The 22,239-nt window shown below is 36.2% G+C and overlaps 1 protein-coding gene across 3 annotated transcripts in view; it reads left to right on the top strand.

Annotated features, from left to right (window-relative positions):
- The window catches only part of LOC309836365 (uncharacterized protein), a 48,130-nt gene extending 34,890 nt beyond the window's left edge, over positions 1 to 13,240 (top strand). For 2 of the 3 annotated variants that reach the window (XM_082676339.1, XM_082676338.1), the window contains exons 3-5: positions 585 to 711; positions 969 to 1,064; positions 10,893 to 13,240. In XM_082676339.1, coding sequence (XP_082532465.1) covers positions 585 to 711; positions 969 to 1,064; positions 10,893 to 12,571 — 1,902 coding nt within the window. In that variant the 3' untranslated portion in view covers positions 12,572 to 13,240. The remainder of the gene's footprint in view (positions 1 to 584; positions 712 to 968; positions 1,065 to 10,892) is intronic. The other variant, XM_082676340.1, reaches the window with a different exon arrangement.
- The last annotated feature ends 8,999 nt before the right edge of the window (positions 13,241 to 22,239 follow it).

Below are 22,239 nucleotides of genomic sequence, written 5' to 3'. Positions count from 1 at the left end.
GAAAACTATTCTCACATAGTAAATCTGGAGTTGATTATTCCAGGCTGTTATAGCCTCTTGGTGGTATCAAGAAAGAACTCATATGATATCTGTTATTCTGGGCTGCCCTCCTGTTGTCTTGATGTTTGTTACAGGAAGGCCATAACAATGTTGTGACTGAGCAACAGGAGATTTTTTTTTTTTTTTTTTGCGTTACATGGGCCTCTCACTGTTGTGGCCTCTCCCGTTGCGGAGCACAGGCTCCGGACATGCAGGCTCAGCAGCCATGCCTCACGGGCACAGCTGCTCCGCAGCATGTGGGATCTTCCCGGACCAGGGCACGAACCCGTGTCCCCTGCATCGGCAGGCGGACTCTCAACCACTGCGCCACCAGGGAAGCCCAACAGGAGATTTTAAGAGCATATAGGCACTTGACTTCAGGGACACTAAATTCCATATCATTTCCCCCCACACTACAGGCAGCCAACTCCAGTTTTTTGCTGAATGTATGGACCTCTTCCTGCAGTTCCCTTTTCCATCTTTTCCCCATCCATCTAAAAGATTTCTTTTAACTTCACTGTTGATGTTTGGGTTTGTCATTTCAGCAGTTGATGATGTTCAGGGATGTAGCTGTAGACTTCTCTCAGGAGGAGTGGGAGTGCCTGGACTTGGAACAGAGAGCTTTGTACAGAGACGTGATGTTGGAGAACTACAGCAACATGGTCTCACTGGGTAAGATTCAGAATTTGACCCCAGAAATTCCTGATTCCTACATTGTGAACTTTTGGATTGCCTTTCAAGTGTCTAGGGGGATTTCTGACCTATTTCTGGGAAAATGGTTTGTGTTTTATAAATTTGGCAATAGTCATCATCATTGGGAAACTCCATCTTCCCCATTCTTTATGCATTTTTCTTGCCCTTTCTAATAACTAAGGGACTTACGGAACCCTTACCATGTGGTAATTTCCTATTTCTTATTTTCTGATCAGGACTTTGCCTTTATCAGCCAGATGTGTTCTCTTTACTGGAGAAGGGGAAAGAGCCCTGGATGGTTTTGAAGGATGAGACAGGAGGACCTTGCCCAGGTGAGTGAGGGCTGAGCAGGCACAAGGAGGCCATCATTGCAGATAACACCCAGCTGTTCAGTAAGTCAGTAACATCTCTGTAATATTGGTCTAGAATTTCCTCCTCAGAGGCCAAAAGCCTGTGGATAAAGGCCTGAGACCTAGAAATAAAAGTAACGTTTTCAACATTAATTTCCAACTGAACCTTCTCTTCAACTCCAAACACCACTCCATTTCAGTGCTCTCATTTTTCCTTCATGTTACAAAAATGTAAATGCCATTCTTTTTCTCCAGTGGTCAGTTTATCTATGGTTTGGATTAAGTTTCTTCCCATTTCTTTTTTTCCATTTCTATATTTGTAAATTTCATCACTCTAAAAAAACATTTTTGACCCTGTTTTTCATTTTACCTGCTATCTCTTGAATTTTTCTTATTTTGCCTAGTTTCTCCTTGCTTCTGCATTTTCTTCATTAATTAACTCTTTCTTTTAAGGAACATTTATTGATTTTGTAATTTCATTTTAGGTTAAGAAGGGTTAACAAAGAGTGTAATCAATTAAGAAACTTGGTATTCTTTCCTATGACTGGAACATTTTCATAAATTTCTGCAGAGTAGGCTTTACATTAAGAGAAGGCCTAATAGGCTGCTTTTTTATGGTTTCTTGCTACAGTGAAGAGGAAATGGCAGGAGAGAGGTTAGGGCTATTGGAAGACAATGAGGAGAGAGTACAGTGTCATAAAAGACAAGTCCTGGCTGTCAAAAGGAAGCGAGGGGTATATTTGGCAACTAGATGGTAATTGATGAATTTTCTGTTATAGGCAGGAGTCAGGTTGAAATAACTTACTCTTGGAGCTTCTTTTTTATTGGAAATATCAAGGAAAGAAAATAAATTTTATTTCCTTATTGGAATCATGTTTCTAAATTCCAGAACCTATATTGATGTTTTAAAATTGTTCTTTTTCCGAGCTATTGATACATGGAAAAACTTGAATGAATCTCAAGGATGTTATGCTGAATGAAAAATGCCAATCTCAAAAGTGTAATTGACCTATAACATTCACATACTATATGAATTCATTTATACAAAATTCTGGAAATCACAAAGTTAGAGATTGAGAACGTATTAGTGGTTGCCAGGGGTTAGGAATGGGCAGGGAGCAGTGGTGGTGGTGGTTATGACTATAAAGAGATAGCATGAGAGAGAACATCTCTGTGGTGATGGACTATTTCTGTATCTTGATTCTTGTGGTGATTACAGGAATCCACATATGTGATGAAATGACATAAAACTGTACACATATATTGTGCCAATGTTTATTTCATGATTTTTATATTGTAGTATAATTATGTAAGATGTATTCATTGGGCAAAACTGGGCAGAGGGTACACAAGACTCTCTGGAGTATCTTTGCAAATTCTTGTGAATCTATAATTATTTCAAAATAAATGCTTTTAAAACTTACTTTGTTCTATAAGGTATCTACAGTTTTCTCTTATATTTTTATTCCCTAAACACTACCATGTATGTTTTTAATTTTGGTTTATTTTCACATATTATGATTATACTATTATATATTAAGGTTGTTCTGCATTTCTTGTTACTGAAGTTACCACTCTTGGTACATGTCAGTTATTCCTGGGATTTTTCTGCATTAGATGATACTTATATTTCAGATATGAGATTCCTTAGCCAAAGGATTCAAAGTTAGAAAATCATGTGTCCAACTAATTTAAGATATTTCATTGAAAAAAGTTATTTTAAATCATACAAAATTAAATGAATACTGTAAATAACCAGTGCTATTTATTTATAACCCATAACTATTTCATCCATGTTTCAGTAGAGGGCCATGACATGTTCTCCCTAATTGCAGTTCTGCCTATTCTTTCTTATGTCAACCATTCCAATAATTCATTCTCCTATTTCTTGGTTCTGTTTTGTTAAATGGGAGTGGGAATTTAGGCAGTTTAACTGTAGATGTTTTATTTTTCCCAATCTTTAAAAATTTTTTTTTATTGAGCTGTAATTGACATACAACGTTATATTGGTTTCAGGTATACAACATAATGATTTGATATTTGTATACGCTGTGAAATGACCACTACAATAAGTCTAGAGATCCTCTATCCCCATACAAAGTTACAAAATATGCCATATAATATTATTGACTATAACCACCATGCTTTGCATTATATCCTCATGACTACTTTATGTTATGACTGCTGGTTTGTACTTCTTGACCCTCTTCACCCATTTCGCCCGACCCCCCACCCCTTTGGCAACCACCATTCTGTTCTCTGTGTCTATGAGATTTATTTTGCTGGTAGGTTTTTGATTACTGATTCAATTTCCTTACTACTAGTAATCAGTCTATTCTGATTTGTATTTCTTCATGGTTCAGTCTTGGAAGATTGTATGTTTCTAAGAATTTATCCATTTCTTCTAGGTTGTCCAATTTGTTGGTGAATAATTGTTCATAATAGTCCCTTATGGTCATCTGTATTTCTTTGTCATCAGTTTTAACTTCTCTTTCATTTGATTTATTTGAGCCCTATCTCCTTTTTTCTTAGTGAATCTAGCTAAAGGTTTGTCAATTTTATTTTTTTAAAGAACCAACTCTCAGTTTCATTGATCTTTTCTAGTATCTTTTTTTTTTTTTGGCTGCACTACATGGCTTGCAGGATCTCAGTTCTCCAACCAGGATTTGAACCTGGACCACAGCAGTGAAAGCCCAGAATCCTAACCACTAGGCCACCAAGGAACTCCCTCTAATATCTCTTTAGTCTCTACTAGTGAGTCTAGTCTGACTATTAGTCTCTTAGTCTCTATTAATAATTAGTCTCTATTAGTCTCTTTAGTGATCTTTTATTTCCTTCCTTCTACTACCTTTGGGCTTAGTTTGTTGTTCTTCTTTTTCTAGTTCCTTTAGGTGTAAGGTCAGATCGTTCATTTGAGATATTTTTGTTTCTTGAGGTAGGCCTGTATCACTATGAACTTCCTTCTTGGAACTGCTTTTGCTGCAAGACATCGATTTTGGTATGTTTTCATTTGTCTCAAGGTATCTTTTGTTTTCTTCTTTGATTTCTTCGTTGACCTATTGGTTGTTCAGGAGCATGTTATTTAATCTCCAAATATTTGTGATTTTTCCAGTTTTCTTTTTGGGATTTGTTTCCCATTTTATACTGTTGTGGTCAGAAAAGATGGCTGATACGATTTCAGTCTTCTTAAATTTATTGAGACTTGTGGCATACTATATGATCTAACCTGGAGAATGTTCCATGTGCACTTGAAAAAAATGGATACTCTGCTGCTTTTGGAAGGAATGTTCTATATATATATCTATTAAGTTAATATGGTCTAATGTGTCATTTAAGGTGCATGTTTCCATATTGATTTTCTGTCTGGATGATTTATCCATTGATGTAAGTGGGATATTACAGTCCCCTACTATTATTGTATTGCTGTCAATTTCTCCCTTTAGGTCTGATAATATTTGATTTATATATTTTGGTGCTCCAGTGTTGGTTGCATAGATATCTACAAGTGTTATATCTTCTTGTTGTATTGACCTCTTTATCATTATGCAATGCCCATGTTTGTGTTATATTATAGTCTTTGTTTTAAAATCTTTTATGCCTGAAATAAGTATAGCTCCCCCAGCTTTTTTGTTGTTGTTGTTTCTTTTTGCATGAACACTCTTTCCATCCCCTCACTTTTAGTGTGTGTGTATTCTTACACCTGAAGTGAGTCTCGTAGGCAGCAGATAGATGGGTCTTCTTTTTTATCCATTCAGCCACTATATGTCTTTTGAATGATGAATTTAATTCATTTACATTTAAAATAATTATAGATAGGATATACTTACTGCCATTTTGTTAATTATTTTCTGGCTGTTTTGTGGTTCCTCTTCTCTTGCTCTCTTCCCTTGTGATTTGATGAATTTCTTTAGTGTTTTTTTTTTCCAGATTCCATTCTCATCTTTTCTGTATTATAGAATTTTGCTTTGTAGTTGTCATGAGGCTCACAAATATCAGCATATATGTGTGTGTGTGTGTGTGTATGTATATGTACACTCTACTTTAAGTTGATAGCAAGTTAACTTGAATGCATTCTAAGACTCTACATTTTTACTCCTGTCCTCCCACATTTTGTTTCTGATTTCATATTTTACATCTTTTCATTTTGTGTATCCCTTTACTAATTATTGTAGTTATAGTTATTTTTATTACTTTTGTCTTTTAACTTTTATGTTAGCTTTATAAGTGATTAGTCCACTATCTTTACTAGATATTACCTTCACCACTGAGGTTTTTTTTCATATGTTATACTGTCCTAACTAATGCCCTTTTCCCAGGTTAAAAAAGTCCTTTTACTATTTCTCGTAAGGCTGGTGTAGTTGTAGTGATCTCCTTTAGCCTTTGCTTGTCTGGTAAACTCTTTATCTCTCCTTCAATTCTGAATAATAACATTGCCAGGTAGAGTATTCTTGACTGTAAGTTTTTTGCTTTTAGCACTTTGAATATCTCATGCCACTCCCTTCTGGCCTGCAGAGTTTCTGCTGAAAAATCTGCTCATTGTCTTATGGGGTTCCCTCGTGTGTAACAAGTTGTTTTCTCTTGCTGCTTTTAAAGTTCTCTCGTTATCTTTAATTTTTGACATTTCAATTATATTGCGTCTTGGTGTGGATGTCTTTTGGTTTATCTTGTTTGGAACTCTCTGGGGTTCCTGGATCTAGATGTCTGTTTCCTTCCCCAGGTTATGGAAATTTTCAACCTTATTTTTCAAAATAAGTTTTCTTTCTCTCTCTCTTCTCCTGGGACTCCTATAATGTGAATGTTGTTCTGCTTGATGTTGTCCCATAGGTCTGTCAAGCTATCTTCAGTTTTAAAAACTTTTTTTTTTTTTGCTCTCTGTTTGGATGAGTTTCACTACCCTGTCTTCTAATCACCAGTCCTTTCTTCTGTTTTATCTAGTCTGCTGTTGAACACCTCTAGTGTATTTTTCAGTTCAGTATTCTTCAACTCCGTTACTTCTGTTTGATACTTTTTTATATTTCCATCTTTGTTGAAGTTCTCTCAGTGTTCATTCTTCTCCCAAGGTCAGATGCTCCTCAGCATTTTTATGACCATTACTTTGAACTCTTTATCAGATAAATTACTTATCTTCATTTCATTAAGATATTTTTCCTGGGATTTTATTTTGCTTCTTCATTTGGAACATATTTCGTTTTCCCTCATTTTGCTTGACTCTTTATTTCTGCTTCTATGTATTAGGTGAAACAGCTACCTCTCCCAGTCTTGAAGAGTGGTTATAGGAAGACTGGGACTGTGTTTCAGTCTGCTGTCTTTGCAGTACCCTGGGGGTAATAGCCTGCCAAGAACTCTGATTTTTTCAGTCCCATGGAACCCAGAAACACAACCCCCCCCGGCCCTCAGAGCCAGGTATTCAAGTGATGTCCCCTTGGATGCGGGCTTGGGTATGTGGACGTCCCCCATGTTGACTCGACTTGTGTTGGGTGGGGCTGCAGAGAGCACCAGGCTGGGGCAAGACTGCCCAATGGGTTGGGTATGGCTGTGCGGACACACAAGGCTGGGGCAATCCCAGTCACCAGCTTGGGTGGGACTGTGGGGAGCACATCCCACTGGTGCTTGCAAAGTAGAGGGAGAGTGTAAAGTGGCACCCGCCAGCACCTCCATCCCTGGAGACAGTTACAGCAGGTCCCAGCAGATACTTTAATATTAGCAAAAGGATCTTCATATATGGTCTAGGCACTTTGCAACTTCTGCTTTTTCCCTGGGTCTTGGGGTGAGTAAATCTGTGCACAAGCCCTTTAAGAGCAGAATCCCCATTTCCTATAACCCTTTGGTTTTCTTGGACGTAAGCCCCATTGGTTTTCAAAGCCAAGCATTTTGAAGGCTTATCTCTCTAGCGTAGGTCCCAAGGTTTGGGGTGTCTAATGTGGGGCTTGAACCCTTTGCTCCTCCTAGGGAACTCTGTATTTGTGAGATCCCCCCCAACAGTGAGTTGCCACACCAGGGGTGGGGTTTTTGGAAAGACTACTTCTCTACTTCTCCTGCCTGTCTCAGTGTGGCCCTTTGATCTTTTGCTGTGCAAGAGCTTTTCAGTTAAGTGTCAGGTCTTTTTCAGAGGGTATCTGTATTTAACTAGATTTGATGTGTCTGTGGGAGGAGGTGAGTTCAGGATCTTCCCATGTTTTCATTTTGAGCTGCCCTCCTATTTTTTTCCAGTCTTTATGATTGAGTCTCTAAATTACTAACATAAAATTTGTAGCCTTCTTGAATGAGTTTTTGTAGAGCATTCAGCTTAGTTTTCATAAAAACAGACAACCTTTCTCTCATATTTCTTTACATAATGTTATTTGAAATATATAAATAAAATGTCAGGAACAGTTGGTATAAACAGGTTTGGAAGCAAACAGCTGATTCATGGTAAGCACATGGGCATCCTAGAGGTAGCTACTACTTGAATGCTTTTGTATATTGTGGACATTAATCCTTGTGTTTTCTTAAGGATTGGAGGGCGTTAGTTCATATGGAGGTCAGGAACAAAATAAGTTTCAGTGTAGCCTCACTAAAAATGGGTCATTTTTAATTAAAACCTTCTAATAATTTAATAGGATAAAGGCTATTGATTTCTAGTGAGGACAGATATTTCCCCTGAGTTGTTTACCGATTTGCTACTCATATTTATTCAGTAACTCTGCTCTGTGCTTGATTTATCCGTATCACTTGTTGGCTTAATACTTTTAATTTTTAGTGTGATTGGGCATTAACATAAAGAAAACACTAATACACTAGTGCCTAGTTAGAGTGACTAAAATTATATTTGTTTTCTTTAGGATTTTAGTTTTCTTTTAGTCCTAAAATTTTTATTTTACAACTTAATCGAAGTATAATTGGAGAATAATAAACTCCACATATTTGAAGTTATAATTTGATCTGTTTTGACATGTGTGTGTATCCATGAAATTATCACTATAATCAAGACAACAAACACTTCAGTCATTGCCAAATTTCCTTGTGTCCCTTTGTTATCCATCCCTTCTTCCACCTCCATCCCAAAGAAATCACTAACTTGCTCTCTGCAACTCTAGATTAGTTTATATGTTCTAGAATTTTATATAAATTGACTTATACAGTGTATACTTTTTTGGCCTTGTTTCTTTTGCTAGCATAATTTTCAGATTCATCTATGTTGTTGTGTTTATCAGTAGTTTATTTTTTATTTCTCTGTAGTATTCCATTCATGGGTATGCTGTAATTTATTTCTTCATACACCTGTTCATGGACATTGTTTTTAAGATTCTCAGCCATTATCTTTTCAAATATTGCTGCTTCTTCCATTCTTCTCTGTGTAAGTTTCCATTTACACTTGTGTTTAATCTCCTAACTGAATCTTCTATGTCATAATGCTTCTCTTATGACTTTTCCAGTCTTTTTCTCATAGAATTTTTCTTTTGACCTATATTGGTTTCTTGTTCTCTGATAAAATGATTAATTTTATGTTTTAGCTACTTGAGCATAGTTATTTTTAAACTCTGTCTCATAACTCCAATATCTAGAATCCTTATAGATGTATTTCTGCTTATCTATTGTTTCTATAGTTTCTATATTCATGTTGTCTGGTTATTTCTTTAATTTTGTGCCAGACACTGTTTGCAAAATGTGAAACTAATCACTAGGATATCTTCCTTTATAGAGAATTTCTGTTCGCTTTTACCAAGTTCTGAAGCATTTTTGTTGTTATCTCAATCCGTTGCCCTCCTTGGTCACTGGGATAAATTGAAACTGAGCTGTAGTTCCTGTGTAGGTCTACCTCTGTTTTACCCACATTCCTAGGTTATGGTCCTTCAGTTATAACTCAACATGAGAGATGTTTAAGACACCCCCTGTAGACAGACCCTAGATACCAATCTCCATTACTTTAGCCTTGAGAACATGTCATATGTTCTGTCAGTCTCTAAGTCAAATGCTAATACCAGTACAAATTCTTTTTTTCTTTTATTGGCGTATAATTGCTTTACAATGTTCTGTTTCTGCTGTAGAACAAAGTGAATCAGCTATGTGTATACGTATATCCCCTCCCTCTTGAGCCTCCCTCCCAACCCCCCCAGTACAATTTCAATAGTAGAAATTGGATAAGCCCTTCAGCATATTCAAATAGTAGCAGTTGTAGTATTTTCTTGCTTTGTTCTTCTAAAATATTTTACCAATAAATGTGATATCCCATGGAGATTTGGTAAAGGTCACTTGAGAAACGGCTTGAAAGCATAAAATTGAATGGATGAGCAATACTATAAACTCAAGAAATAAAACAAAAACACCTTGGTTGGGATCATCTGACAAAATATGACTTGACTAATAGGCACAGTGGAGAAAATGAGCAGAGCAAAGTATTTAAATGTGCATAGGCAAATGGAAGAATGAGTAAGTACGTATGATTCCATTTCTCTGAGCTAGCATGGATATGCTTTTGTTTCCTCTTATCTGTACAGAAAGTAATGTAGAATTATGTGTACTCATTTCAGTGGAGATGGAAGGGATTAGACAATGAGGTGTATTACATTGCTATCACATGATGCCAATTGTGCTTCCTGATCCCTGATTTTTTTAATATTATCCTTTACTCCCTCCTATAACTGCCCCCCTTTGCTTTTTTTTTTTTTGACATGTAGTGTATTGTTTTTTTTACAGAATTTTTTTTAATACCTAACATGTGCTAAGTGTTGATTTACCATACTGGGTAAAACAATCTTAAGTCTTTAAATTGATATCCCATGATTGGGGTAGTACCTGCACTTATTTTTTTGTTGTTGTTGAACTCCTCAGATGAAATTGACCTGAACAAAACTTTATATATATATATATATTTTTTAATTTATTATTTATTTTTGGCTGTGTTGGGTCTTCGTTGCTGCACATGGGCTTTCTCTAGTTGTGGCGAGCAGGGGCTACCCTTTGTTGCGGTGCGTGGGCTTCTCATTGCAGTGGTTTCTCTTGTTGTGGAGCACGGGCTCTAGTCTCATGAGCTTCAGTAGTTGTGGCATGTGGGCTTAGTAGTTGTGGCACATGGGCTTAATTGCACCACAGCATGTGGGATCTTCCCGGAACAGGGCTCAAATCCATGTCCCCTGCATTGGCAGGTGGATTCTTAACCACTGCACCACCAGGGAAGTCCCTGAGCAAAACTTTATATATTTAATCACCTGCCTCAGCCTTTTTAGTTCGTTAAAATTTCTGTTTATTTCTTGTCCTTTTTTTATATTGCCCAGAATTTGTTAAGCCATTCACATTTCATATGCTCTATTTATTTTATTTTATTTTATTTTATCTTATTTATGTTTTGTGGCTGCGTTGCGGCTTTGTTGCTGCGCATGGGCTTTCTGTAGTTGTGGCGAGCGGGGGCTGCTCTTTGTTGTGGTGCACGACTTCTTATTGTGGTGGCTTCTCTTGTTGCAGAGCATGGGCTTTAGGCTCATGGGCTTCAGTAGTTGCAGCACTTGGGCTCAGTAGTTGCAGCATGCGGGCCCTAGAGCGCATGGGCTTCAGTAGTTATGGCGCGTGGGCTCAGTAGTTTTGGCTTGTGGGCTCTAGAGCACAGGCTGAGTAGTTGTGGTGCATGGGCTTAGTTGCTCCTCGGCATGTGGGATCTTCCCCAACCAGGGATCAAACCCATGTCCCCTGCATTGGCAGGTGGATTCTTAACCACTGTGCCACCAGGGAAGTCTCTGCTCTATTTATTTTAGGATTTATTTCTTATATCTACCTTGGAAATTTTAGTTCTTTTTGAACAGTAAAACAGTATGAATTTGTTTTCTTATTTTTCAGACATGCAATCCAGGTGTAAGACCAAGACATCACCAAAAAATGGCATTTTTGACAGAGGATTGCCTCAGTGGGAAATAATGGAAATTGGTAAAAAACATAGCCTTGAATGTTTATGTTTTAAAGGTGATTGGGAAAGCAAAGGTCAGTTTGATACACAACAGGAAAACCAGGAAGAATGTTTTAAGCAGATTATACTCACCTGTGAAAAAATGCCCACATTTAACCAGCACACAACTTTTAATCTACTTCAGAGACTTAATACAGTAAAGAAACTGAATGAATTTAAAGGGTGTAGGAAAGCATTTTGTTCTGACGCAGACTGTATTCAACATCAGTTAATTCACACTGGTGGAAAATTTTGTGACAATAAGGAATGTGAGAAGACCTTTTTTCCTGATTCAGAACTTACTCAATATCAGACAGTTTACACTGCTAAGAAAACATATGAATGTAAAGAATGTGGGAAGGCTTTTAGTTTGCGTTCAAGTCTTACTGGTCATAGGAGAATTCATACTGGTGAAAAACCTTTTAAATGTAAGGAATGTGGGAAGGCCTTTAGATTTCATTCACAACTTAGTGTCCATAAGCGTATTCATACTGGTGAGAAATCTTACGAATGTAAGGAATGTGGCAAGGCCTTTAGTTGTGGCTCAGACCTTACTCGACATCAGAGAATTCATACTGGTGAAAAACCCTATGAATGTAATGACTGTAGGAAGGCCTTTAGTCAGCGATCACATCTTACTAAACATCAGAGAATTCACACTGGTGAAAAACCTTATGAATGTAAGGAGTGTGGGAAAACTTTTACTCGTGGCTCACACCTAACTCAGCATCAGAGAATTCATACTGGTGAGAAATCTCATGAATGTAAAGAATGTGGAAAAGCCTTTATTCGTGGTTCAAATCTTGCTCGACATCAGAACGTTCATGTTGGTAAGAAACCCTATGAATGTGAGAAATGTGGGAAAGCCTATGTCTGGAGTTCACACCTTGCTCGACATCAGCGAATTCATACTGGTAAGAAACCTTTTGAATGTAAGCAATGTGGGAAGACTTTTATATGGGCCTCATACCTTGCTCAACATGAGAAAATTCATAATGAGAGAAAACCGTATGAATGTAAGGAATGTGGAAAGACCTTTATTCATGGTTCAGAGTTTAATCGACATCAGAAAATTCATACTGGTGAGAGAAACTATGAATGTAAGGAATGTGGAAAGACCTTTTTTCGTGGTTCAGAACTTAATCGACATCAGAAAATCCATACTGGAAAGAGATCATATGAATGTGAAGAGTGTGGAAAAGCCTTTCTCTGGGGTTCACAACTTACACGACATCAGAGAATACATACTGGTGAGGAACCTTATGTATGTAAAGAATGTGGGAAATCTTTTATCTGGGGTTCACAACTAACACGACATAGGAAAATTCATACTGATGCAGAACCCTATAAATGTAAGGAAAGTGGCCAGATCTTTAGTCACCATTCTTATTTTGCTGAACAGAAAATTCACAGTGGTGAGAACCTTTATCAATGGAAATATTATGGGAACACCATTAGTCATGACTCATACTTTGCTCAACACCAGAGTATTTACACTTTTGAGAAATCCTATGAACGTAAAGATTTTGAGAGGGCATTTTCTCCAGGCTCTCACTTTATTTCACTCTTGTGAAATCTTGTGATATAAAAATGTAGGAAAAGTCTTTATTCATGACTTGTTAATTGATCTCAGTTAATTCCTTCTTTTGAGAAAGCCCATAGTGTAAATAATATTGGAAGACCTTTCGACAGAGCATGAAACACACTCAACAGCAAAGAATTCCTAATGCAATCTATATTAATGGACGAAAGCTTTACTGATTGGTTATCAATTATAGAATATCGGGTAAAGTCCTACAAGTAAGATGATAGTGTGAATCCCTTCTGAATCATTCTGAAAAGATTCTCCACATCATTGATATTGTGCTGCATAGAACTGAAGTCTAACTCATCTAGGGAAACTTTCCATCATTACTTAAATCTTGTTGCACTTCTACAAAATCACACCAAAGGTGAATTTGTGTTTTGTAATTAATCTGGAAAAGCCTTAAGCTGTGTCATACAATTTATTTGGTATGTCTTAGTTTCAGTACCTCTTACCTCCTAATTTTTTGGAAAGTAACAATTCTGTGTTTGCTTACTTATCAGATTGTAAGGGTTACATTAGTTTGAGGATTTAAATGATTTAATGACCATCATTAATAATAGTATTAGACCATTTCTATGAGAGGAAGACCTTAAGAGATTATAGACAAATATGCCATCTGTATGTATGTCTTACTGAACAGCAGAATGTTAATTCTGAAGGAAAACTGGTAAAATCGAATGAAGCAAAGAAAGCTTTGATTCAGTATTAATTTCATTTGTTACATAAAAAACTCATACTATAAAGAAAGCCTTATGGTTTTCATGAAAGTGGGGTTGTTGAGTGCTCAGCATTTTTTAAGGCATTTGGCAGAGATTTGTTTCTAACAAATTTCTAAAGCCAAATGGCATAATCCATTTTATCACCACAATTAAATTTTGGAAATTAGAAAATAGCCAAATGAATTCTGACCTCTTGGAAGTTTAGTGCTACATATATAAACAATTATCAGATTAATGAGTAAATCAAAAGTGAAATTACAGGCAATTTGGATGTGAATGATAATGAGACTCCTATAAATCAGATCCTATGAATGTGGCCATAGCACTTCTCAATGGAAATTGCTCTGTGTATAAAACCAAGAAGATTGAAGGCAGTTTATTTCTTGTCACCACTGTATCTCCAGCTTTTAGAACAGTGCCTGTCATATTACGGCGTCCAAATATTTATCAAGTTAAATAATGATTACTCAAACAAGCTAGAATAAGAACAAATGCCTCCAAGTGAACTGATGGAAAGGTTTAATGAAAATAATGCAAAAATCATGGAATAAAGAACAATACTGAAGGATTTTTATTTTAAATCAAAATGTTTCTTTGAAGAAAACTATTATTTACTAGACTTTGACAATGCCTCCACATTATAAGAAAGGAGAAATGTGATACAACCATATGTTTAGATGAATTTTTAAAGGTCATGTAAATATATATAAACTATTAGACACAAATTTTTAAATATAGAAAGTAAAGTTTATTTTCTAGGAAAACATTATCTTAAATGATTAAAATTTGAGAGTAAATAAAAAGAGCTAATTGGAAGAAAACTTTTTAAAAAAAAAAAACAAAGGATCAGATAATTGTATAGGGTACCCCCTGAAGGAACAGAAAATCCTATGGAAAAATTGTTCACTCATGCTAAAAGACTAAATAACATAATTCTGATAATAAAATTAAATGTAGCCCTTGAACAACATATTCCAGAATAATTTCATTCATGAACATACGTGAAAAAAAAATATGAGAGTCAAACGATATTTACTCAGAATGTTTAACCTCTGATCTGGATGGGGGGTAATTCTACAGTTTAAACAACAGCAAAATATGATGAAAATGTAATCTTCTCAGTTTAGTACTTAATAAGTTTATTCTGTGTGCATTTTCTTCATATCTTTTAGTATTACATGAATTAAGGAATAGTGAATATATGTACATATATTTAGCGTGTTTATAATTCAGTTATTTAACAGTAGTTAAACAGTATTAGGGGGGCTTCCCTGGTGGTGCAGTGGTTAAGAATCCACCTGCCAATGCAGGGGACACAGGTTCGAGCCCTGGTCCAGGAAGATCCCACATGCCGCGAAGCACCTAAGCCCATGCACTGCAACTACTGAGCCTGTGCTCTAGAGCCCGCGAGCCACAACTACTGAAGCCTGCAAGCCTCGAGCCCGTGCTCTGCAACAAGAGAAGCCACCGCAGTGAGAAGTCCACACACTGGAATGAAGAGCAGCCCCCGCTCGACGCAACTAGAGGAAGCCCGTGCACAGCAACGAAGACCCAACACAGCCAAAAATAAATAAATAAAATAAATAAATTTATTTTAGAAAAGGAACAGTATTAGGGAACAGTACTTCCATCCGAATTATTGTCTTCTATGGAATTTCACAACTCATGGGGAAAATGAAAATTTTTTGTTATATTACTTTATTATTAATAAACAAGCTATTTCGTTCATGCTGACTAAACTTTTTTTAAGGTGACCAGTACACTGAGAAAAATAACATTTAGAACTTTCTGGACATCCATATAAAGATAAGTATGAGACATTCTGTTTTCCTTTGGCCTGGACTGCCTTGTTGAGTGTATTATCTACTGCTCCTGTCTCCTTCATGGTGAATTTCTGGATCTCCTTGAATGCCTGAGGTACATGCTTCTTGAGCTCCACTCCACTGATATGTTTGTGAATATTGATAATGTCTTCTCTAGCCTATCTTATAGATGAAAGAAAGCCCTTAGTTTTTCTCTAACCACCTTTCTTCTCAGGAGCCATTTTACTACAACCATGTTGGAAAAGAACTTGTTATAATTAGTCTTAGTGCATCTGGATAAAATGTAGGGGATAGAAGTAGATTAATTCCTGGCAGTATAAAGCAGGGTAAATTCCCAGCAAATCAAGAGATCTAAATATCAAAAAGGGGGGAGAAAAGAGAAACTTACAAGTACTATGAGAAAACATGAGTGGATTCCTTTATAACCTTGGAATTGAGATATCAATAACTATGAATCAAAAATCCAGTAGAAATAAGGAGGAAGAAGTCAGTTTTCTGTAGGACTAAAGCAGTATTCACAAAGATACAGGAAAATTACAAACTGGAGATATTTGCAACTATATCACAAACTAATAACCATAAAGAGCCTAAAAGTTGAGATGAGAATATAAGTAACACTACATTGAGATACCACTTCATACCAATCAGATGGACAGAAATCCAACAAGGTATTAAAATATTCTATTGGCAAGACTGGAAAAACAAGGACTCTCACATTGCTGCTGAAAATGTAAAACAGTACAACTCTTATATGAGGGAATTGAGCATTGCCCATGTGTAATCTCTGCATATCCCATAAGACCCAGACCCTTGCTTCTATCCTAAAGATACATTGGTAAAATTATAAAGTGTGGTATGCACAAAAATTTTAAAAATACTATATATAAGTGCAGCAGCCTGGAAACAATCCAGATGCCCAGCATAAACTGGTTTAATTAGCGTATTTATGTAACAGTGGAATATCGTGCAGCTGTACACTTCTATAGAGTGATCTTCATGATAGGTTAAATGAAAAAATAGGTAAGTGGAAAATAATATGTATATTATGCTCACGTTTGTGAAAGGAATAGAGGAATACTGTATATACCTATACTTTCAAAAAGAAATAAAGTGAAACAACAGTTGGGAGAGAGCAAGGATGGAAGGTAGTTATCTTTGGTTGAACCTTGTTTTATATTTTTACTTTGGATCCATGGAGATACTTTACGTATTGACTTTTATTTTAAAAAAGAAGGCAAAGGGGAAATAGCAATCCTAATATCAAAACCAGTGAATTTGATTCACCATCAGCTTATTACATAACAATGTAAAGAAGAATAATTTCAAATGATGTTAAAATATTTTGACATAGTAGTAGGAGAGCTATATCTCAAGGACAAAGAAATACAATGAAATCTGTGCTTGCTTTACTAGCCTTTTGTTAAAGGTAATATTGATATTATTGTAGGTGAGTCCAAAATTAAGTACATAACTTAATTTCATGAGGATTCAATTTTTGCAAAATAAAAAAATAAAGAAGTAAAATGCCTGTAGTCTTTCATGTGAATTTGAAGTGTGCATTTCCTACCTCTCCAATGAAGGAGTCTAAAAACATTAGTGACATGGAAGCAGTGAGCACCATGTTTTCATGTATACAATCTGTGGTTCCTAAATTCTGTTTTCTATAAAAGGAAGCAAGGGCTCCTTGGAGAAAGGGTAGGAGATGTATATATGATTATTCTGACATATCTTTTATGCCTAAAAGCAAGAAAGCTGTCAAAGACTGTAGAATCATGTCAACCTGAAGAAACTGACCAAAGGTAGGATAATCTGAACACGTAAAAGCTATTGCAGTGGACTGAAACAGTGATTGTAGGTAAAGCTTCCAAATTCAAAATGAAAAAATTTTTGATAGAACCTTTTATGGAGCTTGCCAGAGTACCAGCTTATTCTTAAAATTTGATAAGTAAAGGAATAAAAGTAAGCATTTATCATTTTTACACACGCACACGTACACACTACAAATCAGTGAAGAAAGAATATAGAGCTACTATAGTTCTCCTTTTTCAAGTCTTGAGACTATAATCAATATTTAATATTTCCTTCAGATACTTATTTCATGTTCCCTTTGCTAACAGCATCGCAGATTATGTTCCCTCCATCCCTTTTTTTGTCCCTGATTTATTATAAAATTTTCAAACATACAGAAAAGCTGAAAGAATATTACAGTAGACCACATATGCCCACTGCCTGGACTCTACCATTAACATTTTATTGTACTTTCAGCTGGGAGTTATTGTTGGGTTGACACCTTTGTTCCTGAAGGGTCTGAGCTATTCATCCTCTCTCTTTGGAGTTGCTATTGTAATCCATTAATTTTTACCAGTGAACATGGAAGTACTAGAAACACCACAGAGTTTTTCTCTGGGTTCCAAACATACTTTTTCCTGCCTCCTTTTTGATAATCAGGATGATTTTCTGTGGATGTCATTCTTCGACATCTTTCCCTTGCCTTTTTGTCACTGTTATAAGAGCCTCAAATGGCAAAATGGCAGATTCAGTTATAAGGTCATTGGAGTCATTCTGCCCCCTAGCAGAAGGTTCCTTTGGAACTAAGAATTCAGAAATAGCAAAGCCCAAAATAGGAATGGAAAGCAAAAATATTAGTGGTTGGGTATGAATACTAGTTACTGGGCCTGCTGAGATGTAATAATGAAAGGACCTGCTCCATTCTTTGTTTCCTAGACCTATCTATTCTGGTTTTTTGAGAAACAGCAACATCCTGAACAGTACTCCAATGTAAACAAGGGTTTTTTCCTGCCAGATGGCACAATAATTACGTTTACAATTATTCTGCCATTCTATTACGACAGACTACTTTGGGTTGATGGGATCCATGGTAAGACAGGTAAATCTCATTGTTATGTCACCACTACCTTATTTATTTTGCTTTAAAATTATGTATTCATTTAGAACCACTGTTACATGGGATTATGATGGTGAATAATACATTCAGTAAGTCCCTCAATGGTGGATAGTAATAGAAAATCCTTAATTAATCACCTGTTTCTCCCCCATCCCATATGGCTATCATGTCCCGCTCCATTATGAAAGTGTTCCAGTGTAGTCAGTATATCACCAAAAGGGTGACTGCCCTTTTCTAGAGAAAAGTGACATCAGGCTTCTGTTTAAACTTTTGTAGGTTGGGCACTCAGCAGTGGCAATATCCAGATTAGTCTTGTTGAAAGGAAGTCAATGTTCCTATGTATAACCTCCATCCCTGCCATTCATTACAACTGAGAGAATGGTAGTGGAGCTGGGTAAAGAGGTTGACTGACATTCTGTCTACTTCTCTGGAGTCTTCTCTAAAGTGGGTGCACTTTGGTGAGCATTCACATAGCACACAGATATCTTCTTACTCTGCTCATGAAGAAATATAAAGCTGCAGAAGTCTATGTCTCGGCCAACGTAACATGCTTAAGTTTTCTTCCTTAGTCAACTGATCATGTTGCCCATGGGGCTATAGATGTTATCTGTGGGAGAATTAGCAATGAGAATAGATGCCACATGGGAGTCTGAGCCAATTACTTGTGAAACTGTATCTTCAAAATTTAATGATGGACCTCTGCACGCATCCCAGATGTCTTGAAAGAACAAATAATACCAACTTCATGGTGAAAAATTTGACACGTATGGTCATGTATTGTCCTCTGGTTAGCCAGGCAGTATCTCTTAGGGTAAAATTAGGCATCTGGAAGAGGTCTTGTGTTTGCTTCAAAATTCTAGGGTTCTTTTCTTGGTTCTCCTATTAAGGAAAGAAAGAAAATTAAAATTTTAAAGTACACATTTACAATAGCATTAAAAATAATTGGGGCTTCCCTGGTGGCGCAGTGGTTGAGAGTCCGCCTGCCGATGCAGGGGACACGGGTTCGTGCTCCGGTCTGGGAAGATCCCACATGCCGCAGAACAGCTGGGCCCGTGAGCCATGGCCGCTGAGCCTGCGCATCCGGAGGTGCTCCGCAACAGGAGAGGCCACAACAGTGAGAGGCCTGCGTACCGCAAAACAAACAAACAAACAAAACATAACTGATAGGAATAAGTATAACAAAAGACCTCTACAGAAAACAATGAAAACATATTAAGAGAACATTTCAAAGACTTGGATAAAATGAGCTCTTTACCCCAGTAATATGTTAAAGAATCAATGTTGTAAAGTTGCTTGTTCTCAAAATTGACCTAGAGATTTAAGCAAATCCAATTTAAAAAATGACAACAGGAATTTTTCAAAACTTAACCAGCTGATTTTAAAATGTATATGGGAATGCAAAGGGTCATGAATAAGAAAGACACTATTAAAGAATAAGAACAACAGGGAAGGACATTCTATCATATATTAAGAAATAAATGTATAGATAGTAATACAGTATGGTATCATGCATATGGATAAATAGACCAATGGAACCAAACAAGGGTGTCAGAAATAGATCCATTCTTATAGGACCACTTAATTAGTTATAAAGGTGGCAATACAGAGCTCTGGGGAATGAACACCTCTTCAATAACTTGTTCTAGAACAATTGAGTATCCATATAAGAATGCAATCAAGCAGTCATGGAATAATACATGGAAATGAATTCCAGATGGACTGATGATTTAAAAGCAAAAGACAAAGCTTTTAGAACACAACATCTGAGAATGTTTCATAACAACAGAGTACAGTATATTTCCTAAACAAAACATTTTAAATTTAACCAGAAAGGAAAAGTCTGATGTGTTCACATTAATTTTATTAATCCTGTTAATCAACAGTCACCATTAGAAGACTGAACAGTTGACTGCTTCTGACCAAGATGGAAAAATTGGCCAGATTTACTTGAACAGCTGAAATAACTAAAAGGGTGAACAAGATAGGTGAAACAATGGTTTTCAAGACATTGAACATTTTTAAATATTCAATTCCAATGAAGGATGATGATCCCTGAGAGAAGAAATGAGATGACCCCTATGATTGCACAGTTTATAGCTGGGAGGGGTAACCAAGGTGGAGCCCAGTGATCTCTTAGTGTTGAAATGGGATGAGGAGTCCAATGAAGCCAATGTCGTCGGAATTTACAGGGCAGAACATCAAAAAGGTGAGAATTACACAAAGATTTCCAGAGATCTGCAGAGAATTTCCCTTAAGTACTCATCAATACATTTATGTGAAAAAACTACCTTAAGCCAGGGAAAAATCACCACCTGAAAGAATTGGAGGGAACTTACACAGAGCTCATAGAGGTGTAGGAATAATTCCTGCTCTCAAAAGCCAAAGTGGAAAACCTGAGACTTCACATAGCATCAAGTAGAGTACTCAGAGGATTTTACTTCAATTGTGGGGAAATTTTGCCATAGACTAAGCCCTACTCTGAGGCCACCTGAGAAAGCTTAAAAGTGTACCTCAAAAGGATCAAACTCTCCAAATAATGGCATCTCAAACAAAGATAAAAAATATTTATAGGTATACAAAAATATGCAGCACCTAACAGGGCAAAATTTATGTCTGGTATCCAGCAAAAAAGTATTAGGCATCCAACATCCATTAATGAGAAGAACTCAGCTAAGAGGAAAAGAAGGAATTTCCTTGAGCAATAAAGAGTATCTGAAAAGCCAACAGCTAACATCATACTTAATGGTGAAAGACCTACTACCAGGAACAACAGAAAGATGTCTGGTCTCAACACTTATACTAAGCATTGTATTAGAGGCTCTGGCCAGTGCAGGGGGAGGGGGGAAGTATCCAGATTGAAAGGGAAGAAATAAAACTACATTAACATGTGAATGTCTATATGAAAAAAATCTGATGGCATCTACAAAAAAAGCTACTAGAACTAATAAGTGAGTTTAGTGAGGTTGCAGGATAAGGATTAGTATACATAAATTATTTTCTATGTACTAGCAGTGAACAATCTGAAGCTTGAATTTTTAAAATGGCACTTAGAACACCTTCAAGAGCCTTAGATACTTAGTGACAACTCTAGAAAAAGTGCAAGGTATATACCATGAAAATTAAAGAACACTGCTGAGAGAACTTAAAGAAGACCTAAATAAGCGGGGGGAGAGAGAGACTATGTTCAGAAATTGGAAGACTTCATACTATTAAGGTGTCAGTTCTTTCCAAATTGACTTGTAGATGAAATGGAATTCCAACCAGAATATCAGGAAGCTTTTAGCTTTGTGTGTGTTTGTGTGTGTGTGTGGAAACTGATTCTAAAATACACGTGAACATGCAAAGGACATGAAACAGGCAAAACAACTTTGAAAAATAATAACAAAGTTGAAGGACATGGACTACCTGACTTTGAGACTTATTATAAAGCTAAACTAATTCAAGATTGTGTGTTATTTTAATCAAGATAGACAAATAGGTCAATGGAACAGAAAAGAGTTCAGAAATAAACTCAAACATGTATATGGACAACTGATTTGTGGCAAAGGTGCAAAGGTGGCTTAATGGATAAAGGTCTTTTCAACAAATAGTGCTAGAAGAAATGAATATGCATAGGCAAAAAAAGAGCTTTGGTTTATACCTCACACCATATTAAACATAACTAAAATTTATCATAGATATAAAATGTAAAACTTAAAACCATAAAACTTATAGAACTTTGGGTTAGGCAAAAATTTCTTGGGCATTATACTGAAATTTAAAGAACAATATGATAATAATTCATGAAAATTGAAAATTTCTGTTCTTCAACAGACACTGTTAAGAAAATGAAAAGATTAGCCACCAACTGGGAAAAATATTTTCCAGTCATACTTGATAAACGATTTTAATATGAAAAGAATTTTCAAAACCCAATAATATATATACTCCAATCTAAAAATGAGCAAAAGATTTGAACAAATATATAACCAAAGAACATATACAGATGTCAAATAAATGCATCTAAAGATACTCAACTCATTAGTCATTAGAGAAATGCAAATTAAAACAGATAAGTAAATATTATGCCACCTATTAGAATAGTTAACATTTAAAAAGCTGAATATACCACATGTTGCAAAGGATGAGGAAAAACTGAATCTCATACATTGCTAATGGGAATTTAAACAATACAAACACTTTGGAAAACATTTTGACAGTTTTAAT

Source organism: Grampus griseus (assembly GCF_964374135.1).
Source record: "Grampus griseus genome assembly, chromosome: 19".
Classification (NCBI taxonomy): domain Eukaryota; kingdom Metazoa; phylum Chordata; class Mammalia; order Artiodactyla; family Delphinidae; genus Grampus; species Grampus griseus.
Note: the sequence above shows the minus strand (reverse complement) of the source record. Positions and strands in the feature narration are given on the sequence as shown.